The sequence below is a fragment of the Parus major genome, chromosome 1 (genome assembly GCF_001522545.3).
Source record: "Parus major isolate Abel chromosome 1, Parus_major1.1, whole genome shotgun sequence".
In the NCBI taxonomy this organism is placed as follows: domain Eukaryota; kingdom Metazoa; phylum Chordata; class Aves; order Passeriformes; family Paridae; genus Parus; species Parus major.
Genome location: NC_031768.1, coordinates 101,891,823 through 101,915,563, shown reverse-complemented (window position 1 = coordinate 101,915,563; position 23,741 = coordinate 101,891,823). Strand labels below are relative to the sequence as shown.

Below are 23,741 nucleotides of genomic sequence, written 5' to 3'. Positions count from 1 at the left end.
GACAGAGTTGTTATTTTGGTGGGGCACCAAGAAATAAAGAAAACTTTGTGAACCTCATCCACAAAAAACCCCATCAACTCCCAATCAATCAAGATGTAAGAAAGTAACATTGAACTAGCAGAGCATTATTTTATGTTAAGTACAGCTCATTTCACCTCCTGTTTTCACTGCTGGGGTTTTGCAAGAATATTATTCCTATAATTTCATGTTAGAAATTGCCATACAAAGTTTTCCATGGACATTTGGTTAAAGGTAACACAGCTTTGACTGTAACTCACACTTGCTAAGTAAGGAAGCAGTCATGGAAAGGTTAATGGCTGAATCAGACTGTGACTTGGAAGAGGTTACACCACAGACCAGTGGCAAAGTCCTGACTGTAACTCAGACCTCCTGAATCTGCTCCTAAGCAGGTTTGTTAAAATCAATGTGCCTGATGTGACATACTCTGAAAGAATCACAATTCCTTTAAAAAAAAGTCAATAAAAACAGTAGCAACAAAATGAAGCACATGAAGTAGGGAAAAAATTAAATCTAGGGACAGACAATAAAAATTATCATCCCTGTATCATGTAACTAGACTTATTTGATACTCATTACCATGCAATAATTCAATAAAGTCAACATTAAAATTTTAAGGTGTTAAGAACATTTTCCCTTAAATCTTCAAATTAAAGCCAAGTGATTAGTGCATAGATCAGAAAAATTAAAAACCCTAATGCAATGGGTTTCATGGGTTTATGACATTAACGATGTCTTTTTTCAAGTAACACTATATTTATGTACTATGTGACATTTCTGATAGGCTAGAAGCTTACACAGATGTATACATATAGCATAAAAATAATATTTTTTAATAAATAACAATTAAATAACTTTGTGGGAAACAGAAAAATGGAAACTCCTTCTGACACTGAAGGCTTTGATTTACAGATGTGTGTGTATGTGATCTATCAGTTTACTGGCTTGAAGACAGATGCAGTGCAGCAAAATTAGGCAAAGGTAATAGGTTATTAAGTAGAAACAAGTTTTGTGTTAACTGTCTATTGGACCAAAATGTTATATACTGCTATGTGAGGAAGAAACCCATTGCTACCTTGAGCTATGGCTGACTTGTTGCTTCTCTCCAAATCTCACACCTTTGAGACTGACATCTCATCTGGCTTATTTGAGCAATAAATCATCTTAAATAGCATGGTGGTCCCATCCCTCCTTATTTTCATCTTGACAATGTGGTGTCTCTGTGAGGTTGAACGCTGGGAATCACAAGTCAAGAAAGCCCCAGTGGATGCTATCCTGGGAATAAAGCTTTATTCTGAAAGGAAGACTGCAACACACACTGAAGAAAGGCTGAAAGGAAGCCTACACAGTCTCTTGCTGGACAAAGGTGGAAGGAGTGCTCATTTTCATCATCTGACAAGATGTCAGGTGAGGACTGGGGAACTTAGGATGGGTCACGAAATTTCAAAGGAAAAAAAGGATGTTTATTATAAATCAAAAAAAAAAATTGTAAGAAGTAATTATGCTACAACAACTTAACAAGAGTTAAGAGACTTCCTCATTTTTCTCAAGCCATGGAATTGGCTTGATATGGACCTCAAGTCAGCCTTTAGAAAGTTTCTCTGGAATGCTGTAAGAGATGGCTACCTTTGCTGATTTTTCCATACTTTTTGTTAATTAAGATCATTAACGAGCAATCTACACAGGCTGTGAACCCCGTAATTCTACCTGTATCACAGCAGCAGCCATCTTTACGTCCCACTGCTGGGAGGTAAAGATAGCATTCTTGGCTATGCCACCCTTAGAGAGAGGGGGGAGAGTAAGAGATAAGAAAAAAGGAGATATCTGATGCTTTTAAATCGATTGTGGACGTACAGGAGCAAAGTATTAACTCTACCTTTGAAGAGAAGCCAGATTTAGATTGGTTTCCACTCAATCCAGGGGGGCATGGGGGAGCACTGGAGCGTGCACAGAGAGCAGAGGCACCCCCATGGCAGAGCTGCTGCACAAGAAGCTCCAAGGCCACACTGGACAAATAGCCACAATTACAGGAACAGTTGGGCAGAGCCCTGGTGGCTCAGGCAGGTTCAAAGGGAGACAAAATAGCCAAAAAAATTGTAAAAATACAATGCATCTAGTTTGCAATTCATCACTGTAATTAAAGGTTGATAAAGAAGCTGCAATGGCTGCCGCTGCTCTCCACTTAACATTGCCTGTTTTTGTAAAATTGTTCCTTTTCCCTCTGTCTGCAAACAATGAGAGATAAGACTATATTGAGAGAAAGAAATGCATTTCTTAAGTTAACTTTGTGGGTTCTTTTCCTCCCCATTTTTCCCCTCTGTGAGTGTTTGTGTGGGATGGTGATGAACCTTCTAGAGATAACTGCAGCAGTGGCACAGCACGGCCACTCTGCCCCCCGCTCCCTCTCCAAGAAGAAGCACCAGGATAGTATCCAGTTTGTTAAAAAGTCATGATTGTTTTCTTACAATGTCTTTATATACCCTTTTAGAATTAACTTTGTGTTTTTAAGTAATTATGACTTCTTGCGGTTTTACAGTTTTACTGGAGAGTTTACTGTGGTCTCTTAGAAAATTCAAATAAACCCTCTTTAGAAATGTTTAGAGTAAATATTAACAGAATTAAAAAGTTACCTTGAAGTAATCAGTTTTAAAACCTAATGTCAAAATATTGATTTACAGCTACCGATAAACAACCTTCTCATTAATGCTATCTACAGAAGACATTCATGGTTTAAAAAATAATTAGCCAGGAAAATTTCACTGTACAAGAAGACAAAGTTAAGTTAACCATATATTACCTGTTTGCTTGTTTTTTCCACAATTTTAATAAGGTCATTGTGAATCTTTTTGCTATAAAAACACATGACAGCATATATATCCATCTGGACTTCGGATTTTAATTAAAAATTGAATTTGATGTTTCTGCAAAGTACAACAAAAGCTGAATGGCAATTTGCCAAACCCTGCATTGTTGTGATTTTTCTCTAGTAAAACTATATTTTAAAAGTCCTAATAAACTTAAGCCTTTAAGAATTTTAAGAAAAATTTAAGAATTAAATTAAGAATTTAAGAAAAATTCCTACTGAGAATGAGTATTTTCAATAATATCTGCAGTTACTATGGGTTATTCTCAAGGGCAAATTACATAAAATCATAATGTATTTGTCACATCTTTAAAATCTCTATAGTAAATCCATGTTGCTCCTATGTTATATTCAGAAGTTACATACCAAACTTTCAGTTGCCTTTTTTGTAATAATAGAGTCCTAATGAGTTATGTTTTCTTTTGATACAAATTAAGTGTTGATAGAGTTAAGCAAAGTTAAGTTTCAATATGTTTAGGTCTGAGTAATGTTTAAGATTTCTGTCAAATTTCATTCATATTAAATTAGGTGTTCAATCTAAATTGTCTCAAGCTTTGTTAAAGGATGCTTATTTAAACTGTGGAGTATAGTTGTTTTCTTTTAGAGATAAGATGATTATGACTGAGATAGTTGTGATGAAACACTGATAAACAACTGCTTGCAGATGGAAAAATATACAGTCTGTTACACCCTTGATTTCATTGAAGGTTCTATTATTTGTAACAATCTCTGCAGTTTTTGTCCCCTATAGATAGCTCAGAAAAGTGACTGATGGTTCTATATTGTGACAGTTCTTAATCGTAAGCTGTTTTAGTGTTTTGCTTTGTTTCACCTTACTGTCATAAATACATGAAGATCTAGAGAAGTGTTACCTCAACTTCTTAAGACTGTTGTCACTGATACATTGATTACATGATGTGAATTCACTAATTTTTATAGGTATTACTCATAAGGTATTATTACTGTATTTCTAGCCAGCTTTTCATATGCTTTACAATTTTTGTGTAATTACCTTTAAGACACGTGTCATTTGAGATCTTTTTGTTTTCTAACTGCAGATGCATCTCCTTGAACAAGTTATACAGCTGTTCCTGTACAGGGTTTTCTTGCTCTTTAACTCCTTCCCTTGTTTAAGAAGGCTTGCTATTGCTTGATCCAGTGTAGCTTTATTGTTTTTTAGTGCTTCCAGAATTCCAGGAAAATGCATTGGTGATGAAAATCAGCTACCATGAGAGAAACTTCAGATTAAACCAACTGCTAGATAGTTCTATTGGTCTGTTGCCTAAGATTTCTAATAATTTGCTTTACACAAATGCACTACAACTGTTTCTGTGCTTTAAGCATCTCATAGCTGCTATTATTAAGAACCTTGTTTTGAAAATTAGTTAAGAAACATCCTTCCAGTTTAAGGCCTAGGCCAAGGCCAGGCCTTAACTTTACCTGGATGGAATGTTTGACAACAATTCTGATGTTTTCTGCATCAAATCAATATTTGAGTGACTTCTGACTTGGAAATTTGACCCTATTAATATGACAGCTGGATCAATTTTGAAGTGGGCTGGGAGAGTCATTTCTGGAGGTGGTTATCCAGTCCTTCACTGATTTGAGGTTCATCAGCTGTTAGCAGACTCTGAGATGCTGGTACAGTATTTTAGTGGCTAATAGTCATTAAATCTCATGTGTGTTATTAATCATGTTTATTATCTAATTAATTTCTAACTACTGCAAGTTTTCATTCATTATGTGTGTAGTTTTGTGTTGATATTCATGTGCATGATAAAAGAAGAACATCCCACTTTTAAAAGCAAAAGGAATCAATGCCCTAAGAACATTCAATTAATGTAGCGTGTAAATTAGAAATTTGGAACACAATTCATTTTGAATAATGAAATATTTACACAAAAAATTTAGAAAAGTTCATAAAATATGAATTCACAATTAAGTGTACCACAGTTAAATCTAAATGATTCATTAACTTTAAGAAGAGGTATGCCTATGTTTTACTAGCAGGTTCAAGAGTCACCTATTCATCTGACCAGACACTGACCACCTCTGAAAACATGAGACCCAGTGAACAGAGATGTCACCATACAATCTTTGTAGTCAAAACAAGACCAGAAGTAAGACAGGTAAGATACAATTATGTCTGAAAACTACACAGACAGTTTGCCAACAGGAGTTTTACCTTATCATCATAATGTTGTGTCTCTACTACTTTTCTTCAGTTATTCCCTGTTTCAGGATTTGAAAGATCATTCAGTGATGTTAAGGATCAGCGTTTTCAGCTGATAGACTTTTGCCTGCTTAAACAGCACATCTGGAGTCTCAACCATTTGGACCTTAAAACAAGAGCCATCTTTTCATTTCCCTGGAGGACATTGGACATTATTTTTGTTCCATTTGTAGAGCTGTGAACCTTGGGTTTTATATCAATGTAAAGGGTATAAAAAACAGGAATATTGTAAAGCTTTTTTGGGAAAAGTGTGGTATTAGCCCTTGCCTTCCTATTCTTGAAGAAGAATATAAAAAGGAATTTGCAAAAGAATCCGAAGATGTCCAATTTTTTAAAAAAATTCAATGTGCACAGAATAACTTTGTATCTTATCCTTGGTTAGTCCATGAATAAGATTGGGAAGAAACAAAAAAAAAAGAATATGCTGAAAAATTTGTTTGAAAATGAGAAATTTGAGAAAAGAACCTTTTACCAAAAGATAACCTTAGAGAAATATGGAGTTCAATCAACTGTTAAGTTTAAATTTTTCTTTGTTTGTCTTTAGTAGTGTAGCCAGTCTAGAACCAATGTTTGAGTGACTTTAGCTAATGCTTCAGGTTTAGACACCTTATGCTTATCCACTACTGCTCCAGTAAGTACATGAGAATGGTAGACGCCTTATCTTCCACTAAACTTCAGGAATTAGAGCTCCTTGGTTCTGTAAAGGTAATTTTTTAGTGCAGAGAGAGGGGAGATGTGGGAAACAGAAAAATGGAAACTCCTACTGACACTAAAGGCTTTGATTTACAGGTGTGTTTGTACGTGATCTATCAGTTTATTGCCTGAAAGACAGACACAGTGCAGCAAAATTAGGCAAAGGTAATAGGTTATTATTAATCAGAAACAAGTTTTGTGTTAACTGTCTATTGGACCAAAATGTTATATATTGCTATGTGAGGAAGAAACCCATTACTACCTTGAGCTATGGCTGACTTGTTGCTTCTCTCCAAATCTCACACCTTTGAGACTGATATCTCATCTGGCTTATTTGAGCAATAAATCTTCTTAAATAGCATGGTGGTCCCATCCCTCATTATTTTCATCTCAATGTAACTTTTAAAATATTAAAGGTATACAGAGCAATCATAAAAATAGAATTTATCTACTTCACTATTAATCTTTACTTTTTGTTTTGACAGAATCAAATAAGAACTGGAGGAAATATTTTAACAGTAAAATGAAATTACCCATGATGAGGGCATATATATGAGAACATAATGTGCTTTTAGAACTAGCTGACTTATTATCCAAAGATGGGGACACATACATGGGGACACTCAAGAAACAAGACTCTTTTTAGGTTCTATGTCCTGGATTTCCAGATTTAAATACCTGAAGATGGCTCTCTGGCAGGAATTAATATGAAGCTTTCACAGGGAAACCTTTTTCTGCTGAGGAACACGAGCCTCACTAAGACTGACTTCCAGGTAAATCTCAAAATGCCCAGACATAGTATGTAAGCACAAACCCTTGCCAAATGGCATCCAAAAATAAAAAAAGTTCTATGTCAACTGTGAAAGAGGAAAAGCTGGACTTTTTCTAATTTAAGTAAGTGACTACTATGCATTAGTTCTCAATAAGATGGATCAGAAATTCACTGGTATACAGAAATTTCTATATTTAATAATCAAAATATTTTTCTTTTGTTGTTCTTGTAGCTTTAGTGCTCTTTGCAGCACTTTGCAGTAGTGGATTAATCCTGAACACTATTTATCTGAAAAAGGGAAGCAATAAATCCATTCTCTAAAATAAATGAAGGCACAAAGGCCTTAAAATGACTTGCCCAATGTTGGAGTGTTTAACTCAGTCTGTGCTTCAGCCACGCTGTCCCTTTCTTTCTCTTTTGTTAATCAGTTGCTAATATCACTTACTTTTGACGTAAACAGTACTTCCACTTGGCAAGACGACTACATTGGAGGCTGGACTGGCAGGTCTGGGGGACTTCACTGTTGCTACACTGCCACTTGGAACAGGGGTAGATGTTGGGGTTGAAGTGGTACTTGTGTAGGAATAGCAAACCACCACTGAAGAGGAGAAAAGACACCTTCCATATAACTGAAGTGCAGAAACCCATTTTTCTATCACTAGTTTTACAACTGAAATGGAAGCCAAAGACTTACTGGGTCATTATCTGTGCATTTGCCTCTGCATTCCTGTTACTGCGGAATACTCCCCAGTTTAAGCTAAGCCTGGCCATGGAATTAATGGTCTTCAAAGATGACACAAAAATCTAAACTCCCATCCCCAGAAATCTGTGCTGCCAATGTGAGATTTTTTTGTATTAATCTTTGTTTTATTTTATAATTTCTTATTATGTCTAATTTTAGTATTAATTCAGTATGTCGATGTTTTTGCTTTTCTGTCAGTGATCGCATCTAGACTAGTTACTGATAGAGAAGTGTTACTGCCTCAACAGTAACATCAGTTGAAAAAAACAAAATATTCCTTCAGTAGTGAAGAACTGATTGTGCTAATCAGCTTCTTTAAACCACTGCTTTTAAGTAATAGCACAGTGATACAGTATTTCTCACAAAACCTTGAAACAGCTTGTTTCAAGTGTTACACATTCTCCAGTTATATGAAGCCGAATTCAAGACTGCTCAGCCAAGCTAGATGGAATATGTAGAACCATTATTTAAAAATCATAGGGAAAGCAGAAAGCAACCTTTTTAGTTGTTACCATAGTACATTTAATATGAAGGAAAAAACACAAAGCAGTATTTTCTTGACTTTCACCAAAACCTATTTGCATTCTTAAAACAAAGCATTCTGAAATAGCTTTCATCACTTACAGAACTTTACAAAATCTAGCTATTAGTCCAAGTTTCTAAAGTTACCAAGCTGAAGAAGTAATCAGTGAATGTTATTTCCTCACAAATGGGGTTGTTTTTATATTTCAGTTGCTAGAGTGTCAATAACACAAAGCAGTCAGATTAATGCTGCAAATACCACAAAGGTATCTTCAAGAAAAGGGGTGTTTTACATTTCTGTGAATAATGTTTGATAAGAAAGATTGGGATTCTTTTTCATAGCTTCATTGAATGGTTTGGGGTGGAAGGAACTTTAAAGCTCACCCCCTGCCATCAGCAGAGACACCTTCCACTAGACTGGGTTGCTCCAAGCCCCATCCAACCTGGCCTCAAAAAAATATCTTTAATATTTAACACTTTAAAATATTTAATATTAATTTCATATTTAACATTTTAAATCTAAGACACGGATTTCTACTGTGACATTGTTTTTACATTCCCATAGATTGCAGCAGAATCCCATCTTTCTCTCACCTTCTTTGTTTCCAGTTTCTGCAGGAACTGGAAGAGACACATTGTGCTGAATGGCTGCATTGGCAACAGCGTTTGCAGTAACAGTAAAAGCTGTTTGTGGAACAAGTCGTGGCATCAGTGGTACCAGTCGACGACCTTCTATGGACCACTCGGAAGAGCTGTTTGGTCCAGACATACTAAACAGAAATGAATGTTCTGTAAGTATTTTGACGAGTTTCCAAATACTCAGTATCTTAAGTACATTTTTTTCCCCAATAGTGCAAGTTTAAGATACACTAGAGCACTAATACTCAACTTTATTTCATGAAAGCCCTTGCATTTTTGTCACCTGATATAAAAAACCTCCCATTTTAAATTCTAGAGTTGTTTTTTTTGTTGTTTTATTTTACAGAGCTGTTCAAGGGCCAGAAGTGTGTAAACACCATACTCAAACCTCCCACATTAGGTTAGCTACTATTCAGGTATAGTTGGTATACTCTCTACTTCCAGATTACAAAAATACCAAGAAACCCAACAGATATCATAAAAGACTATTGAAATGGATTTTCAGCTTCTAAGGCAAATTTTGTTTTGCCCGAACAGAAGAGTTTCTAATGCTTATTAAAGTAGTCCCAAACAAGGTGACAGAACATGAGATTATTTAAACACACCCTAAGCATCTTTCTAAATAGCAAGCAGTCTTTGCTCTAATTTGCTCTTAACCTTAGTATTTACACCCACACTAAAATGTTTCATAAAAACACTGTTCTTATCTAGATGGAGAAATATTTTTGACTGTTTTACATGAGTCATTTGTCAAATCAGCAAAACCAAAATGGCAAATTATTTTTCAATGTTGTAATGTTTTTAAGCAAATCAGCCCATTTAATGTATTAATACATTCTAAAAAATAACTTCTCACATGAAATATTTCAAGCAAGTTGCAGCAAGAACTACTAAGAAGTAGTTTGTAAAATGCAGAGTATCTGCTCTGTTGTTAAATCTTGATATGCTTCAGCATTCCTCATACATATGCTCATCATATAAAGAGAGCTACAAAAAATACATTTTAAAAACAAAAAATAAAGGATACAAAAACTAGCAAAGTAGGCTTTCCCAATGAGTTAAGAATGTAATACATTTAACTGGTATAATAACATAATTATTTAAGACAAATACTATACTACCAACCATCACTCATAAGGAATCAGCACAGGAAAAATAAAGAAAAGCAGTGCTACAAAATTGCACCTTGTCTGGACTATAAGACTGCATTGAAGTGCAACACCTCAGGACATGTTCTGCAAAATGCCAAGACCAAAAGTCCTACTTAAAAGGAAAAGTCGATTCAGGAGAAGAATCCTGATTTGACAACTATATGCTTTTCATTATCTCCCCCCATTTCTTTATAAAGGCATAAGGAAGTTGGTGGGTTTAGTTTGGCAAACAGCATATTTCTTAATCTTTAAACTTGAAAATGAAAACTTAAAAGTCCTTCTACAGCACTAAACCAGTATTCTGATTTTGACTAGACTTGGATCAAACAATTGCTAACTCCTAGTGTCCTGCTCTTCATATTATTTCCCTTCTTTCCTCCTTACAACACCTAAGATACAACAGTCAAAAAAATCAACAGTTGTAACACAGGAAAAAACCACAGACACTTACAATGCAGCTCTGTTGAAAGACAATCCTTAACAGTAAGACTATTAAGTAATTATCAAAGATACATATCTTTGATACATATCAATCACCTGATATATTGCTCCTTCACTTCTCCAAATCATGTGGAGCTTGTGAAAGCAAATGCAAGGAGGAGCCAGCCCAGCTGATGCCAGCATGGCAGCTGCATCACAGAGAGTGGTGGACACTGATGCCATCAGCTTGCTGCAGATTTTTCTACTCTCACCATTTTTTCCTTTCTATGCTGATACACTGTTTTCCACTAATTTATTACCCCTTTCCCTCTCTTTGTCTTTCCTATGTAGTTTTCTCTTTCCTCTTAATAGAGTCTTTCAAAACAAATTAAAATAAAATTAAAAGCAAAACAAACAAATGAACAAACAAAAGCAAACATGTTCATCCTACCTATTCTCTCCATTCTCTTTATTCTGGTCTATCTTACAGAAAGGTCTCCATGCCAAAAAACTTTTTCTTACATTGTACTTGTACAGTGAATGGGATGTCCTTGGATCTAAAATGTAATGGTACTAAATAACTGTTTCTAGGTTCCTGTAGATCTGATACAGAAATTCCTTCATACATACAGCATTTTAACTACTGGTTCTTTAAACCACCACCAGTCTTCAAAACCCTGCTATTCAGTTAAGGTGTAATGGATTTCCCAAAAGGTACTTCTGGAAATCAGTGCCAAAATGATGTGGAACTTACTTGTGTGCAATCGTTGTTAGTCGTTCATCATTTACTGCTCTCCGAACTTCAGCACGATGTCGCTCTGTTGAAATACTATTGAAAAAACAATAAGACAATATATTTTATTCAGATGAAGACATGAACATTCATCTAAAAATTCCAGTTAAAATTAAACTTATGAATAATCTGTCTAAGAGAAGAAAGGGAACAGGACTTTACATTTAAGAGATTGTCACTTAACCCTTGCTATCACAATGAGAATTAATTGTATTATTGCTCAAAAATGTTACTGAAGAATGAAAAGAATATTACTGTTCACAGGGTATCCTTGAAAAACAGCCAGAATCCAACTTCCTAATGAGAACAATACATTTAAAGGATATGGCAGAAAAATTCATACAGGACATGCAGCATTCCTTCTTGAGGCACCTTGGGCTCAAAGATCTTAAGAGTTCTACCTTGATGAAAACACAAGCCAGTGTACATTCATGACCTGGCTGTAACCCTTTTAACATTCAATATCTCATAAAGCACCAACAAAACAGTAAGGCTTATACCACTTAAGAATGTTTGTTTTCCCTACTAAAACTCCAAGGAGAACAGGAATGAAACCTTGGCAACATGGAGAATTACTTCTCCAAATTCAGATTTACATTGTGATCCCGGTAAAAGAAAAAGCATGTAACACCTTAAAAAAAAACATGTGACAGTTCTTAGTTTAAAAAGATCAGGGTTACCTAAGCACTTTAGAGAGTTCTCCAAGAAGATCCTTCTTCTCTTTTGTAAGGTCTCCCTGTGCACGTAAGGCACTGATGACACCTGCATAGGCTTCCAGTTCTGAAGAATTAGAGCGAATAATATTTCTATTTAATGCTCACAGCAAAGGGGGGAAAAAAATGTTGTTTTCCATATTACTGACAGTATTCTAATAATTTTCAAAATCATTAAGAAGAACCTGTCTTTCAATTATTTAGTGCTTTTTCAAAAGAGATTGATTATTTGGAACTCTACGAAACAACTGTCTCATCACAGAGGATTATCCAGTTTATAAACCCAAAGTAATGTGTCAAGCTCTCTCTGACAATTCAGGCAAAAAGCTTGAATAAACTGTTTGAAGAGTAGTACAAAATTTTCTTAACACATATTATTAAGAGTTCTAAGGAAAAGCTTGGCTTGGAGAAGAAATACACTATGAAAAGAGCAACGGGTTTGTTTGGAATGCCTTTCCTTAATTTGCACAGAGAACATCAGTTCTAGTTTGTTAAATATGATCCCCACAACCTTTTATGCCTGTTTATTTGATATGGTACAACTTCTTGAATAGGAAAGAAATGCAACACACTGAATTAAACCTACTCAACATAAAAGAAAACAATCCAGCTACTCTTAAACATAGAGCTACCCCAAAGATTAACAAAAATACAACTCTGATTTACCAGAAACGTATAATTTCACGTGACTGTGATGTCATGCCATCAGCACTTAAGAAAAATGGAATGGTAAAAGGCTACTGATGTTTTTGAATTTTGTCCTACTAAACAGGGTGAAGATACAACTAATGCAAATAACAAAGCCTGCTAATTTGGCAAAGAATGACTTGGTATTCTCAGCTTTGCACAGTTTAGGGAAACCATAAGCACAAAGTCTTTTGATCCTTACATAGGTACCTTTCATTTGACACCTGCATTTCAGCAGCCAACCCAAAAAAACCCTCAACAGACCCCAGTTAACCAAAACCAAGAATAAAAGGTGCAGGCCAAAACCTAATATTGCCAAAGTTTGCTGCAAAAGAAAAGACTGATGATATCCTGAAAAGCTTTCAGTTTAGGATTCCAAAGAGCTAATTTGCAAATGAAATCAAGGAATTGTGCTGAAAAGAAATTCTGCTTTCCTGCCCCAATTAAAAAGATAAAACAAAAAGGAGAGTAATTTTGGTTAACTATGCAGCCTGCACAGGGATGCTGAGCGACCTACAGAAGCATTTACAGCTCCAGTTATAAAACATTCACTAATTAATGCAACGGTTCTTACTGATATCAACATTTATTTAGACAACCATGTTACAATATTTATGATTCTTATTATTTTTCACCTGTTAACAACTTAAAGTAATTCTCAGATGCAACCATATAATTATTTATCAAGGGCACACTTCTTTTTCTTTCTGAATGATAAATAAAGATCCTCTACACTAAAGCTGTAAAAGTGCACATTCTGGTCTTTTGGAAACTAGGAAGGATTACAGAACAGCTGTAACTTCCTGCCCTTTGTGTTTATGCAGCAATCACTAAATGGTGCGTTCTCTTTCCAGTACAAAACACATTAAATAGCTAAAATGGGTTTGGCAAGTAAATATCATTATTGCTAGTGTTAGGTGCTATCATCATCACCTCGTTCAGTAATAAACTATAATCAACGCCAGGTCCTGCAAACCTTGAGATACATTTTAGCATCACCTACCTCCCTGCTTCACTCCTTACAAGAGTACTCTCACTACTGCTGTACCATTAGCCAAATTAGATATTGGGCTGTAAACTGGAAAAGCAAGACCCTCTAAAGCAGATGGCTATTGCTGAATGTGACTGTCCCACATCTACTGCTCCCCCTGCCTGTGCTCCTTCACACCTCAGTCCCGTGGTGTGCCTCCTCTCTGCTCACAGAGTCAGTGTCTCAGCCTTTCCCTGCTGGCAGGGTCCCCCTGTGGGGACACACCTCATGCCAGCAAAACAAAAATTATTATTTCTTTGAATTTATTTTTTTTCTTTCCTGTCAGCCTAGATTATGTCTTTGAAGAAGGTGTAGCTGCAGTTCTGTTTGGGCTCAGCTGCACCAGCAAGGCTCTGCCAGCACACCGCTGTCAGCTTGGGTGGAAGCTTTTTTCCACGCTTCCAGCCAGCAGCTACATTAATGAAACTTAGTAGCACAGATCTGGTCAAAAGCTTTTGGCACTCTGAACTTTCTCCTAGTTTTTGTACTTCTTGAGCCTTTCTTAGGGCTGCCACCGTAACAGATAGTACAGCTTGTTGCAATGTTGTGTGCAACATCTACATCACTGTTTCAACAGCAGGCAAATCCTATATTCCCAAGAAATGAAGTAAGAAGGGCAAAAGGAGGGAAATTTTCAACTCCCAAAAAACAAAGTGGATGGCTCCACAATGTATGAGAACCATGGCACAGTTAAGAAATACAGCACCCCATCTCTTAGCAGTCAAGCAAAATGAGAACAAGAAAAGCTGTCACTTGACAGTCACGGGAAGTTACAGGGAGCTTCAACTTTCTTCTTGACACCATCTCCTAGATTATGGTCCTCAGAAGAAACTCTGAAAAATCTAAGGCTTTTTTTTTTAAATCACATCTAGTATCATTTAACTGGCAAACCCCAAAATCCTTAATTACACAAATTCAGCCATATGAACTCAAAACCAACTATGCTGGATCAAATCAAAGGTCTAACAAAGGATTCTCTCCCCTGCAGTAGCCAAAAGCAGATATATGAGGAAGAAGCAAATGTTTTTGTTACTTTCCAAAACATGGAAGTATCTCTCCTCATACCCTTAGATCTACAAGGACAGAGAACAAAAATACCTCCCAGTGTCTATCTCTTGTGCAGGGGCCTCAAATACTGAGCTACATTTGAAACAATGAAAAAGGCTCCTGTGGTTATGGGCAGTTGAGCAAGGGCATAGTTTTCCCACTTCCCTGACAACCTATGCAACTGCAAATCACAAACAGCACTTTTTAAAACTCTGTTTTATGTCTTCACAATAATAACTTCAATACTTTAATTTATCCCTGTGCCAGTTTAAACCAAGATTCTGCTATGTTTTTTTGGGGTACAAAAAAATGTCTAATACAGAACTGGGGGGAAAAAAAACCCACAACAAAACAAACAAACAGCAACAAAAACAAAAAAAAAAACTCTAAAGATTTGCCTTTCCAGAAAATGTTGTTCCATGTTAATAGTGACAGAGAAACCCAGCCCTGCAACACAGCAGCTAGAACATCCAAGAGAGATTCAAACAAATCAAAACAATTCCTCTCTAATCATTTTGCTAGGGTTGGGAGTGTTGGCCAAACATAACTTTATGCCAGGGCTGTCAAACCAATGGAAAATGCAGGAAATTACTTGCAAGTTGCCTTAGACACATCAAATATTTCATGCAAGCAGCATGAAGACAAATCTTAAAAGAGCAAAATACAGACCCACAAATTGTATCTTACTGTACCCAGTTTGCGAAGGATCCTCTTGCACTCATCCCTACTGAGGTCCAGAAGAGTTGGCCACACCACAGGCATCCTTCCCTTGTGTCTGTGCTCCCACAGAGCTCAGCCTCGCTGGAAAAGGAATATAAATGCTCAAGCCCATAATTTATTTATTTCCCATGCCGATTAATGTAAACTCCTCTCAGCCTGCTCATAACTCCACCGACATATTCACTCCCATCCCCATCCCAATCTTTGTAGTGGCATGAAGGAATTCAGCTGTTTCACAAGGGCATGGACTTCCTATACTCTCTAGCTCACATGCATCACCCAAGCCTTTTTACAGTTTCCTATCTCCTTCTCAAGCCTTTTTTTTCACGCTGCAACGCTATCCAAATTGATGTTCGAGTCTCCTCCCTCTCTTTATGCAGAGTACCTATTAAAAGATTTCTTCCAGCGCACCGCACGCTCCCCTTCCCCCCAGAGAATGCATTTTGCGCCAGCCTATATTATATGACAGGATGTCAAAAACAGAGTGTCTGAAAATTTGCTCTCTACATACCAAGACCAGCTCCCTCCCCCCAAAAATAAGCCAAACACGGGAACACCTCGATCCCAACGCAGCGAGATTCCGGGGGTGGCGGGGCGAGAGGGCCTATTTCCCCGACGCGACGAGGAAAATAAAGGAAAAAGAGCATCCGGAGGCGAGCTGGGCAAGCGGGGCTTGGGCCGGGCAGGGAACGGCACGACAGTGGGGGTGGGGAGGGTGGGCACAGGGAACAAAAGCCCTGACGCCGTCGCAGCTTCCAGCGGGGGGCTGGACAGGGGAAGGGTCTCCTGCAAGGGCGCTCGAAGGCAGCCGCCACCCGGGCACTCCCCGCCCGCCCTTCCCGGGCCCTGGGCGCGGGCGACCGGCCGGAGCCAGCGGCGCTAGGTCCCCTCCGGGCTCGGGGAAAAAGAGACGGAGCGGGCGGCGGCTGGCGCTGCTTCCCCGCATCGGGCGGAGAGGCAGCGCCGGCGGGCGGGGGCCGGGGCGCTGCCCTGGGCCCGTAACGGGGCGGCGGGTCCCCGCCGTCCCGGAAACGGAGCTGCCCCTCTCCCCAAGGCGGACAGCCCCGGGTAGGGCGGGGAGCAGGACCCACCTGCCCGGCCGTGCCCAGTACATCGAAGGCTCCGCGGCAGCCGCGCCGCCCCCCTTCCCCTCACTCGCCACCGTTCGCCAATGCCGCGCTCGGGTTTGTTTAGCGGCGGCAGCGACAGCGTTTACTCGGGCCAAGATGGCGGTGGAGCGCGCTGCGCATGCGCGGGCGCCTCGAGGTACGCTAGGAATTGTAGTTCTGTTGCCCCTCGACCGTGAGGAGCTGAAGAAAGCGGGTGCCAAGATGGGCACTCGAGTGAACACTGCACATGCGCGGTGACAAAGAGCATGCCGGGAACGACAGTTCTCTCGGTGTTTCTGGACGCGTGGGAAGCGGCGCCCACCGTCCCGCCATGGCTCGGCGGGCGGGTACGGGAAACTGGAAGGGACAAAATACGTTGCGCGTTCTCTGCGCGGGCTGGGGCGTGCTGCGCGGTTCGAACGCAGCCACGTACCCCCGAATTCTAGGAATTAACAGCTGGCCACCACTCCTGGAACGAAATCCGGCAGGGGAGGACATCATCCTGCCACACATCACCCATCACGACATTGGGCTGTTTGCAGTTTTCTAACAAAACCGAGGCCAGGGGCAGACTGCAGCGAACCGCCAGCAGGGAACAATAAAGGAATAAATTCCGCACCTCCAGGCGCCTCACAGCCGCTGCGGGGCCTCTGCAGCCGCCTGAACCCCAACACCGCGAACGCCAGTGTCACAGCCCCGGGCCTGGCCGCTGCTCCGGATATTACAGCAATTGTAACTTGTTTTCCTGAAGATTTCTATGAAAAACAGTAAATTTTGTCTGTTTGAAAATCCTCGGATCAAATTAGAAAAATGAAATAAAATGTCTCCGGGGTGCAGCTGAAAAGCAAGGCATCCAGTTGTGGCTGCATGTGGCAGAGAGAAAGTATAAAAAGAATCCGATCGATAAGGCTGCCTGCAAGGAAATCGCTGAAAAATCACAGCCAACCCCCTTGAATTTGAGGTTTGCTTCTGTCTCTCTGGCTCAAGGCTCCGGTTTTGCTGCATTTGTTTAGCACGCTTCCAGGCTTGGACGCGCTCTGGACATAGGCGCCTGGGGCCGGGCAGTTCGGTGAAGAGGAGCGAAGGGCTCCTCGTTCTGCTCTCTCCCAGAAAATCCTGTGCTGCAGTTCGCTTTCTGAATGCCAGAAACAGCTGGACCTTTGCCGAGGAGGATGGATGGTGTGCATTGAATCATAACAGCTATTTCCAGCAGATCTGCAAGGGCTGTTTTTTCCATCTCACTAAAGATTGACATGTTTCTTCCCTGTTATCACTGATGAGTTTTTTCTCACTTGCAGTTTCATATTATTCTTCACAGCGGTATAAATCTCAAGTACTTGAAAACAATTATGCTGAACAGTACAAGACAGCTAGAAATTTTTTTTCTCCTTTTAATGCCTTTCTAAACAAGAACGAGCTGAAGGCAAAGCAGCACCATCTTTGCATAATACTGCCTAATAAATGTCCTAAGATTTGCACAAATGGGAAAATGCAGGTTTGTGCCAGAAGCTGAAGTTTTCTTTTCCGGGTCAGAGACTCAACTGAAGAGGAAATCACAAATTCCAAATCTGGAAATCACAGAATCCCAGCATGATTTGGGCTGGAAAGGACCCTACAGTTCATCCAGTTCCAAACCCCTATCATGGGCAGTAACACCTTCCACTAGACCTTTTGACATTTGACACTAGACATTTTGAGCTGGCTCAAGATGTGTCTTTTAGTCAGACTACTCCAGTCAACAGGAACAGGCAAGGACAGCCTCATCATTTATCAGAATATAACCTTTTTTTAGATTTATTTGGAATTTGTAATTATGATGCTCTAACAGAATATGAGTTTTATTGCACCCAAGATGTTTAACAGCCAGCCCCTATATTTGTGGAATAAATTCTTCCATGAACAGAAACTACCAAACTTGCCTTCTTAAAGAAAACATATCTACTAAGATCTAGATTTTAGCTGCATGTTGAGTTTGCGTGTTCATGAAAGCGCTCTGTTCTCAGAGTGAAATCTCAGAGTGAAACTGCTAATGATGCAGCTAATAAGGAGCAGAAATATTTTTTTCAAACCTGCTTACTAGCTAAATTAATTAAACAAAATTAGATCTATTTTCTATTTGTTTTAGATCTTTAAACTTTTTTTTCCAACATGGATGAAAGTAGCTCAGAGAATCAAAAGTTATTGTGGGTAAGGTGGGCAGACACACACTGACACTCACACATGTTCATAATGTATGTATTCAAGAAAATGGTATTTGCTTCATTTCCTTTGGAAACACAGAAGAGAAAAGCAATGTGAAAAATGAGTCAGTTATGTATGTATGAAATGTCTTAAGCTGTGATGGCTGCATTTCTACAGATGTTCTAAGATGATTTCCAAGAATATTTCTTTTTATTAAGGATGAAGACCCAGACTTGGAGATGTATGAGAGATTCAGAAAGTCCAAAAGCCAAATTTTCCTTGTAGTTAAAGCCATGATGTTACCATTTACTTCAGACTAGCTTACAATCCATTCCCCATTACCCAGAAAAATGTGAGGGCTGAGATAGCATGGACAAAGTCAAAAAATGCCCAAAACACGTAAATAATGAGTCCTGAAAAGCATAACAAGGTCAGAGCTCTGCAGCAGTTGATCAGCTGGGATCAATAACCAAGGTTGTCTGAGCAGAGGAACCAAAACTACCCCCAAGCCCAAGGTGTGATCAGGAGGGTCTTCTCTAGTCAAATCCCAGATCACACAGCAATCTCTGCGCTGCTGTACAGCCTTAAACAGTCCAAAACCAGCACAGATCTTTTTTGTAAACTAAACTAGGGTTGTCTGAAATCAGAATAACTGCACGCAGCCAGCTCAGATCTCCTAGCCTAATCCAGGAGACTGAAACTTGACAGCATTTCTTTATGTCTAATGACCAAAATATCAAATATTCCAGTTATTGGCTAAAAAAATGAGAAGAGGAAAAGACAATATGGTTTAGGCTCATTTCATTAAAATTTCATTAATACAGAAGCATGGCTAAATGTCCCACATTCTGTCAGTAAACTCATATAAAATAAACAAGGTCATTATAGGTAAAGGAAAAAAATACAGTGTGAAAATGCCAGCATTTTTTCTAGCCTTAGATGCCTCACAGATACCCATCATTTTTTCAATCCTCATTACCTACATCCTTGCTCTCTGAGTCATCATTTAAGGAGGCCCAAAATTACAGAGCACTTTCTCAGTGTCCAGAAAGTAAAACAAGATACAAACTTGTTGACAGCAGCATTTTGTCATTTTTTCTAAGGAAGCAAAGCTCAACACTGTAAAAAAACCACAAGATCAAATTAATTTGTCGGTCAAGGGGAGCTAAGAACTCTAATCTGATGGTGACCTGATGAGCAACACTCTGCAAGTTGTTGTGATCTCTCTTGTGCCTTCATTTCCCACTTTTATAATGCATTTTAAAAATTAATGACAGACAATGATATATAACAGCCAGGCATTATATATAGGGTGGTGAGGCCCTGGCACAGGTTGTCCAGAGAAGCTGTGGTATCCTGGAAGTGTTCAAGGCCAGTTTGGACAGGGCTTGTAACAACCTGGTCAAGTGGAAGGTGTCCCTGCCCATGGTAGGGGGCTGTAACCAGATTTTTATATGTCCCTTCCAACCAAAACCACTCTGGGATCCCATGATTAATTTTATAAAAGCATACTGCTGAGTATTCTTTTTAAGAATTTGTTCAATTATATGCATTTAAACAAAATCTGTTCCTCCTTTCAGAAAGGGAAAGAAATGACCATCAATCTCTAATACTTTTTGTTATGTTCTGTACAACCCAACAATTTCAGATTCCCCGTTGGCTTAAGTAATATGAATCTCATCAATAACACACACTGGTGTAATTAACCACACTTTCTGGGTGCTAACAGAATATTCTGTGTCTCACCACACTTACTTTTATCCTTAAATACAACAGAAGAGAGGAAGAAAATAAGCTTGGAAGCCTCAGCAGTGAGGTGGCCCAAGGAAGAGCTATGATTTTCCCAGGGAGGTGATTTTGTATACAGATTGGGTCACCAGACAAAGCTGTGTTTCTCAGCTCTTTAGGAGCTCATAGGAAATGAGTGGAGCAGCCTCACTGCAGTTCTCGATGAGTTATTAACTACACCTCCCCTCACATCACTACAACCTGATTGATACAGGCTCTGCAATAATCCCTTTTCTTCACAGCAGCCTTTCATGGGTAGAAGAAAGGTGCTTCAGCCTTTTACTATATAAGAAACCAGGCACAGCTGTTGCAGCTGCTGCTTTTATGAGATAAACGGTGAATTTCCAGCTTCCAAGAGACTTATACTAGTAATTTTAGAAGTATAATTGGAAAATCAAGGGGAAAAATTTATAAATGTTTCAGTCTGCCAGCAACTGAGAAAGAAATAAAAAAATCCACTATGCTTTTTATACTAAGATGAATAAACTGTGGATAATTTCAAATTTTAGGGCATGTACGGATAGTTTAAAGTGTCTTCCATGTCTTGCATAAGAGAAAAATAGCCTAGATTCTAACAGAAATTAAATTATTTCTTGGCCTTTTTTTTGTTTCCAAGTGGTTTAACCAATGGAGTTTCCATTTCTCCTAACAGGTTACTCAGTGACTCGATACATTTTCCTGACATGAGCATCTCTATTTTAGTGTCATTCTTCTGCCCTCAGACCACTGCTAAAATCTCTCTTCACTCAAACACCTTCCCATCATATTTTTGCTCTTGGCTAATAGAAAAGCAGGAGCCTCAACAGTGTCTAGGTGCTGGCAACTTGCAGAAGAGCTTTTTATACACAGCCTTGTCAGACAGATTGTCACCCAGGACTATTTGTATTTAAATTCACAAAGATATTTCAACTACTTTCTCTAAGGATAGCTTTATGTTGCCAGTCAATAGATAATTTTCCTCCCTATTCAAAGTAATACATATTCTATTCAACAAATGCTTTTGTTTCACAAATCCTAACAGCTTCTGAGCTGCAAGTATCTAAATTAATCAAGCATTAAAAATGCATCAAAATGCCACTGTGTATTGAGTTGAGCATTTCTTTATACACATTGCCACACTGAGGCAAAAACTCAATTACATGACCTCAGCTAATGAAAAAAATCACTTGTGTCATTCTGTGGCATATCAAAGAAGGAATTAAACCTGGTACCCATTGCAATCTTGGGAGGTAGATTAAAACCTCCACACTCTTTGTGGCTTGCTGTATTGGCAAACAACATATAAACTTGCTTGCTCAGAACAGGAAGCTAAGGAATAAGGCAAAGTATTGAAGTTATTGCTCCATTGAGCCACTTGAGCCCTTATCTATGGCATGTATGTGTTACACAAACACTGGGTATCTCTAACAAGCTTCTGCCATTCAAAGGACATATATCCCAGATCAGCAATTAGCAGAATTCAGTCACACTGGGACCTGATTTGCATTGTACTTTAGTGAAGCTTGCATCTTCTCTTTCAAGTTCCACTTTTAACCCATCAACAGACTATCTACTGCTTTAAAGTTCAACTCACCAACAAATTATTTGCTCCTGATTTTGACTAATTATTTTTACAAGGCTGAGTATGCTATAAATGCTGAGGAAATAAGTGAATATTGAAGATTATAAAACCCTAATACAAGTGTTGGAAATTATATTGATCCTAATTATATTGATCCTGGAACCCTAATACAAGTGTTAGAAATTACATTAATCCTGGAACACCTTGCAAATTCAAATTTAAACTTAAGTGTTGCTGTAGGGTGACAACAGCAACAGAAGAGCAAGCTGGTGCTGCATTTGCAAACCAGAAACTAGCATTATTGTCACACTGCAGTCTTCAGTGAAATTTTGGTCAAGGAACAGGTCCTTTAAGAGGTTGATGTTAACACTGGGGATTAACAAGGCTTGTGCAGACAAATAGACAACCCTGTGCAGGGGAAAGCAAATAGGGAAAAGAGCAGTCAGACAACCTGTGCACAAAACCATGGTTTTTGGGCAGATCCTCACATCAAAGTCCAGTGCTGCAAAGACAGTGGCCCTCTAGGTTTCCTCATATTGAAGATCTGATAGAAAACCTATGAAAATCACCATTCCTTGAAAAAGAACCATAACAATGATCCCAGTGAAACAGAAAATGCAATGGAAATTTGGTCTGATAACCTTTTAATATCATCATAGCCATTGTTAACTTCAATTTGCAAAAAGCTAACCTCAAGAGAGGAGCTGGGATGCTGCATTAGTGTAACTTAGGGTAGGAGTTAAGTTGCATATTGGTCACTAGTCTTGCATACTCAGCCTGAATTCACCTGTCCCCAGAGGTCTGACAGACACCACTTGCAAGACTTGGTTATTCCCCCTTTGCCTTCCAGTTCTTCAGAACAGCAGGCACTTAGAAATGAAAAGAGGATGTACCATCTTTTGAAGGAGGGTCAGGTCTCTCAGGAAGTGTTTAAGGGGGTTGGCTTGGTCATGTAGGAAAAAAATTAGGGAGGCCAAAGCTCAGTTCAAGATTAATTTGGCAACTTTTGTAAAGGAAAATAAAAAAAGGTTTTACAAATACATTAACAACAAAAGGAAGGGTAAGACAAACCTTTGTTCTCTACTGGATGCAGAAGGGAACTCAGTAACTGCAAATGAGGAGAAGGCAGAAGTGCTTAATCCCTTCTTTGCCTCAGTCTTAAGCAGAAAGACAGCTTGTGCTCAATATAACTGTCCTCCTGGGTTGGTAGATGGTGTCAGGGAGCAGAATGTTCCCCCTGTTATCTAGGAGGAGGCAGTCAGAACTGCTGAGCCACTTGGATGTTCATAAATCTATTGGACCAGATGGGATCCATCCCAGGGTGAGGAGGAGCTGGCAGCTGAGCTTGTGGAGCCACTCTCCATCATTTACCAGCAGTCCTGGCTCACTGGGGAGGTTCCAGATGACTGGAAGCTGGCCAGTGTGACACCCATTCACAAAAAGGGTGGGAAGGAAGATCCTGACAATCATAGACCACTCAGCCTGACCTCAGTACCTGGTAAGGTAAAGGAACAGTTTATACTGAGTGTCATCACACAGCACTTACAGCATGGCCAGGGTATCAGACCCAGCCAGCAGGGGTTTAGGAGAGGTAGGTCATGTTTACCAACCTCGTCTCCTTTTATGACCAGGTAGATATTGGAAAAGCTGTGGATGTTGTCTATTTGGACTTCAGCAAGGCCTTTGACAGTGTTCCCCACAGCACAGCCCTGGAAAAGCTGTCAGCCCTCGGCTTGGGCAGGAGCACTCTGTGCTGGGTTAGGAACTGGCTGGATGGCCCAGAGAGTGGTGGTGAACGGTGCTGCATCCAGCTGGTGACAGTCACCAGTGGTGTCCCTCAGGGGGCTGTGCTGGGGCCAGGTCTGTTCAATATTTTTTACTGACGACATGGATGAGGGTATTGATCTTTCATTAGTAAATTTGCAGATGACACTAAGCTGGGTGTGTGTGTTGATCTGTTAGAAAGTAGGAAGGTCCTGTAAAGAGACCTGGAACAATTGGATAGATGGATGGATGGATGGATGCATGGATGGATGGATGGATGGATGGGCAGAGTCCA

At 39.2% G+C, this 23,741-nt stretch overlaps 1 protein-coding gene across 19 annotated transcripts in view; it reads right to left on the bottom strand.

Moving 5' to 3' along the window:
- Positions 1–16,299, bottom strand: part of EMSY (EMSY transcriptional repressor, BRCA2 interacting) — a 49,196-nt gene extending 32,897 nt beyond the window's left edge. For 8 of the 19 annotated variants that reach the window (XM_015631376.3, XM_015631405.3, XM_015631514.3 and 5 more), the window contains exons 1-6: positions 16,135–16,297; positions 15,016–15,124; positions 11,527–11,626; positions 10,808–10,882; positions 8,438–8,613; positions 7,025–7,177 (exon numbers count right to left, since the gene is read on the bottom strand). In XM_015631376.3, the coding sequence (XP_015486862.1) occupies positions 7,025–7,177; positions 8,438–8,613; positions 10,808–10,882; positions 11,527–11,626; positions 15,016–15,085 (574 nt within the window). In that variant the 5' untranslated portion in view covers positions 15,086–15,124; positions 16,135–16,297. Of the gene's footprint in view, positions 1–7,024; positions 7,178–8,437; positions 8,614–10,807; positions 10,883–11,526; positions 11,627–15,010; positions 15,125–15,554; positions 15,648–16,134 lie in introns of those variants that run through there. The other 11 variants (XM_015631496.3, XM_015631449.3, XM_015631426.3 and 8 more) reach the window with 7 other exon arrangements.
- Between the last annotated feature and the right edge of the window lie 7,442 nt (positions 16,300–23,741).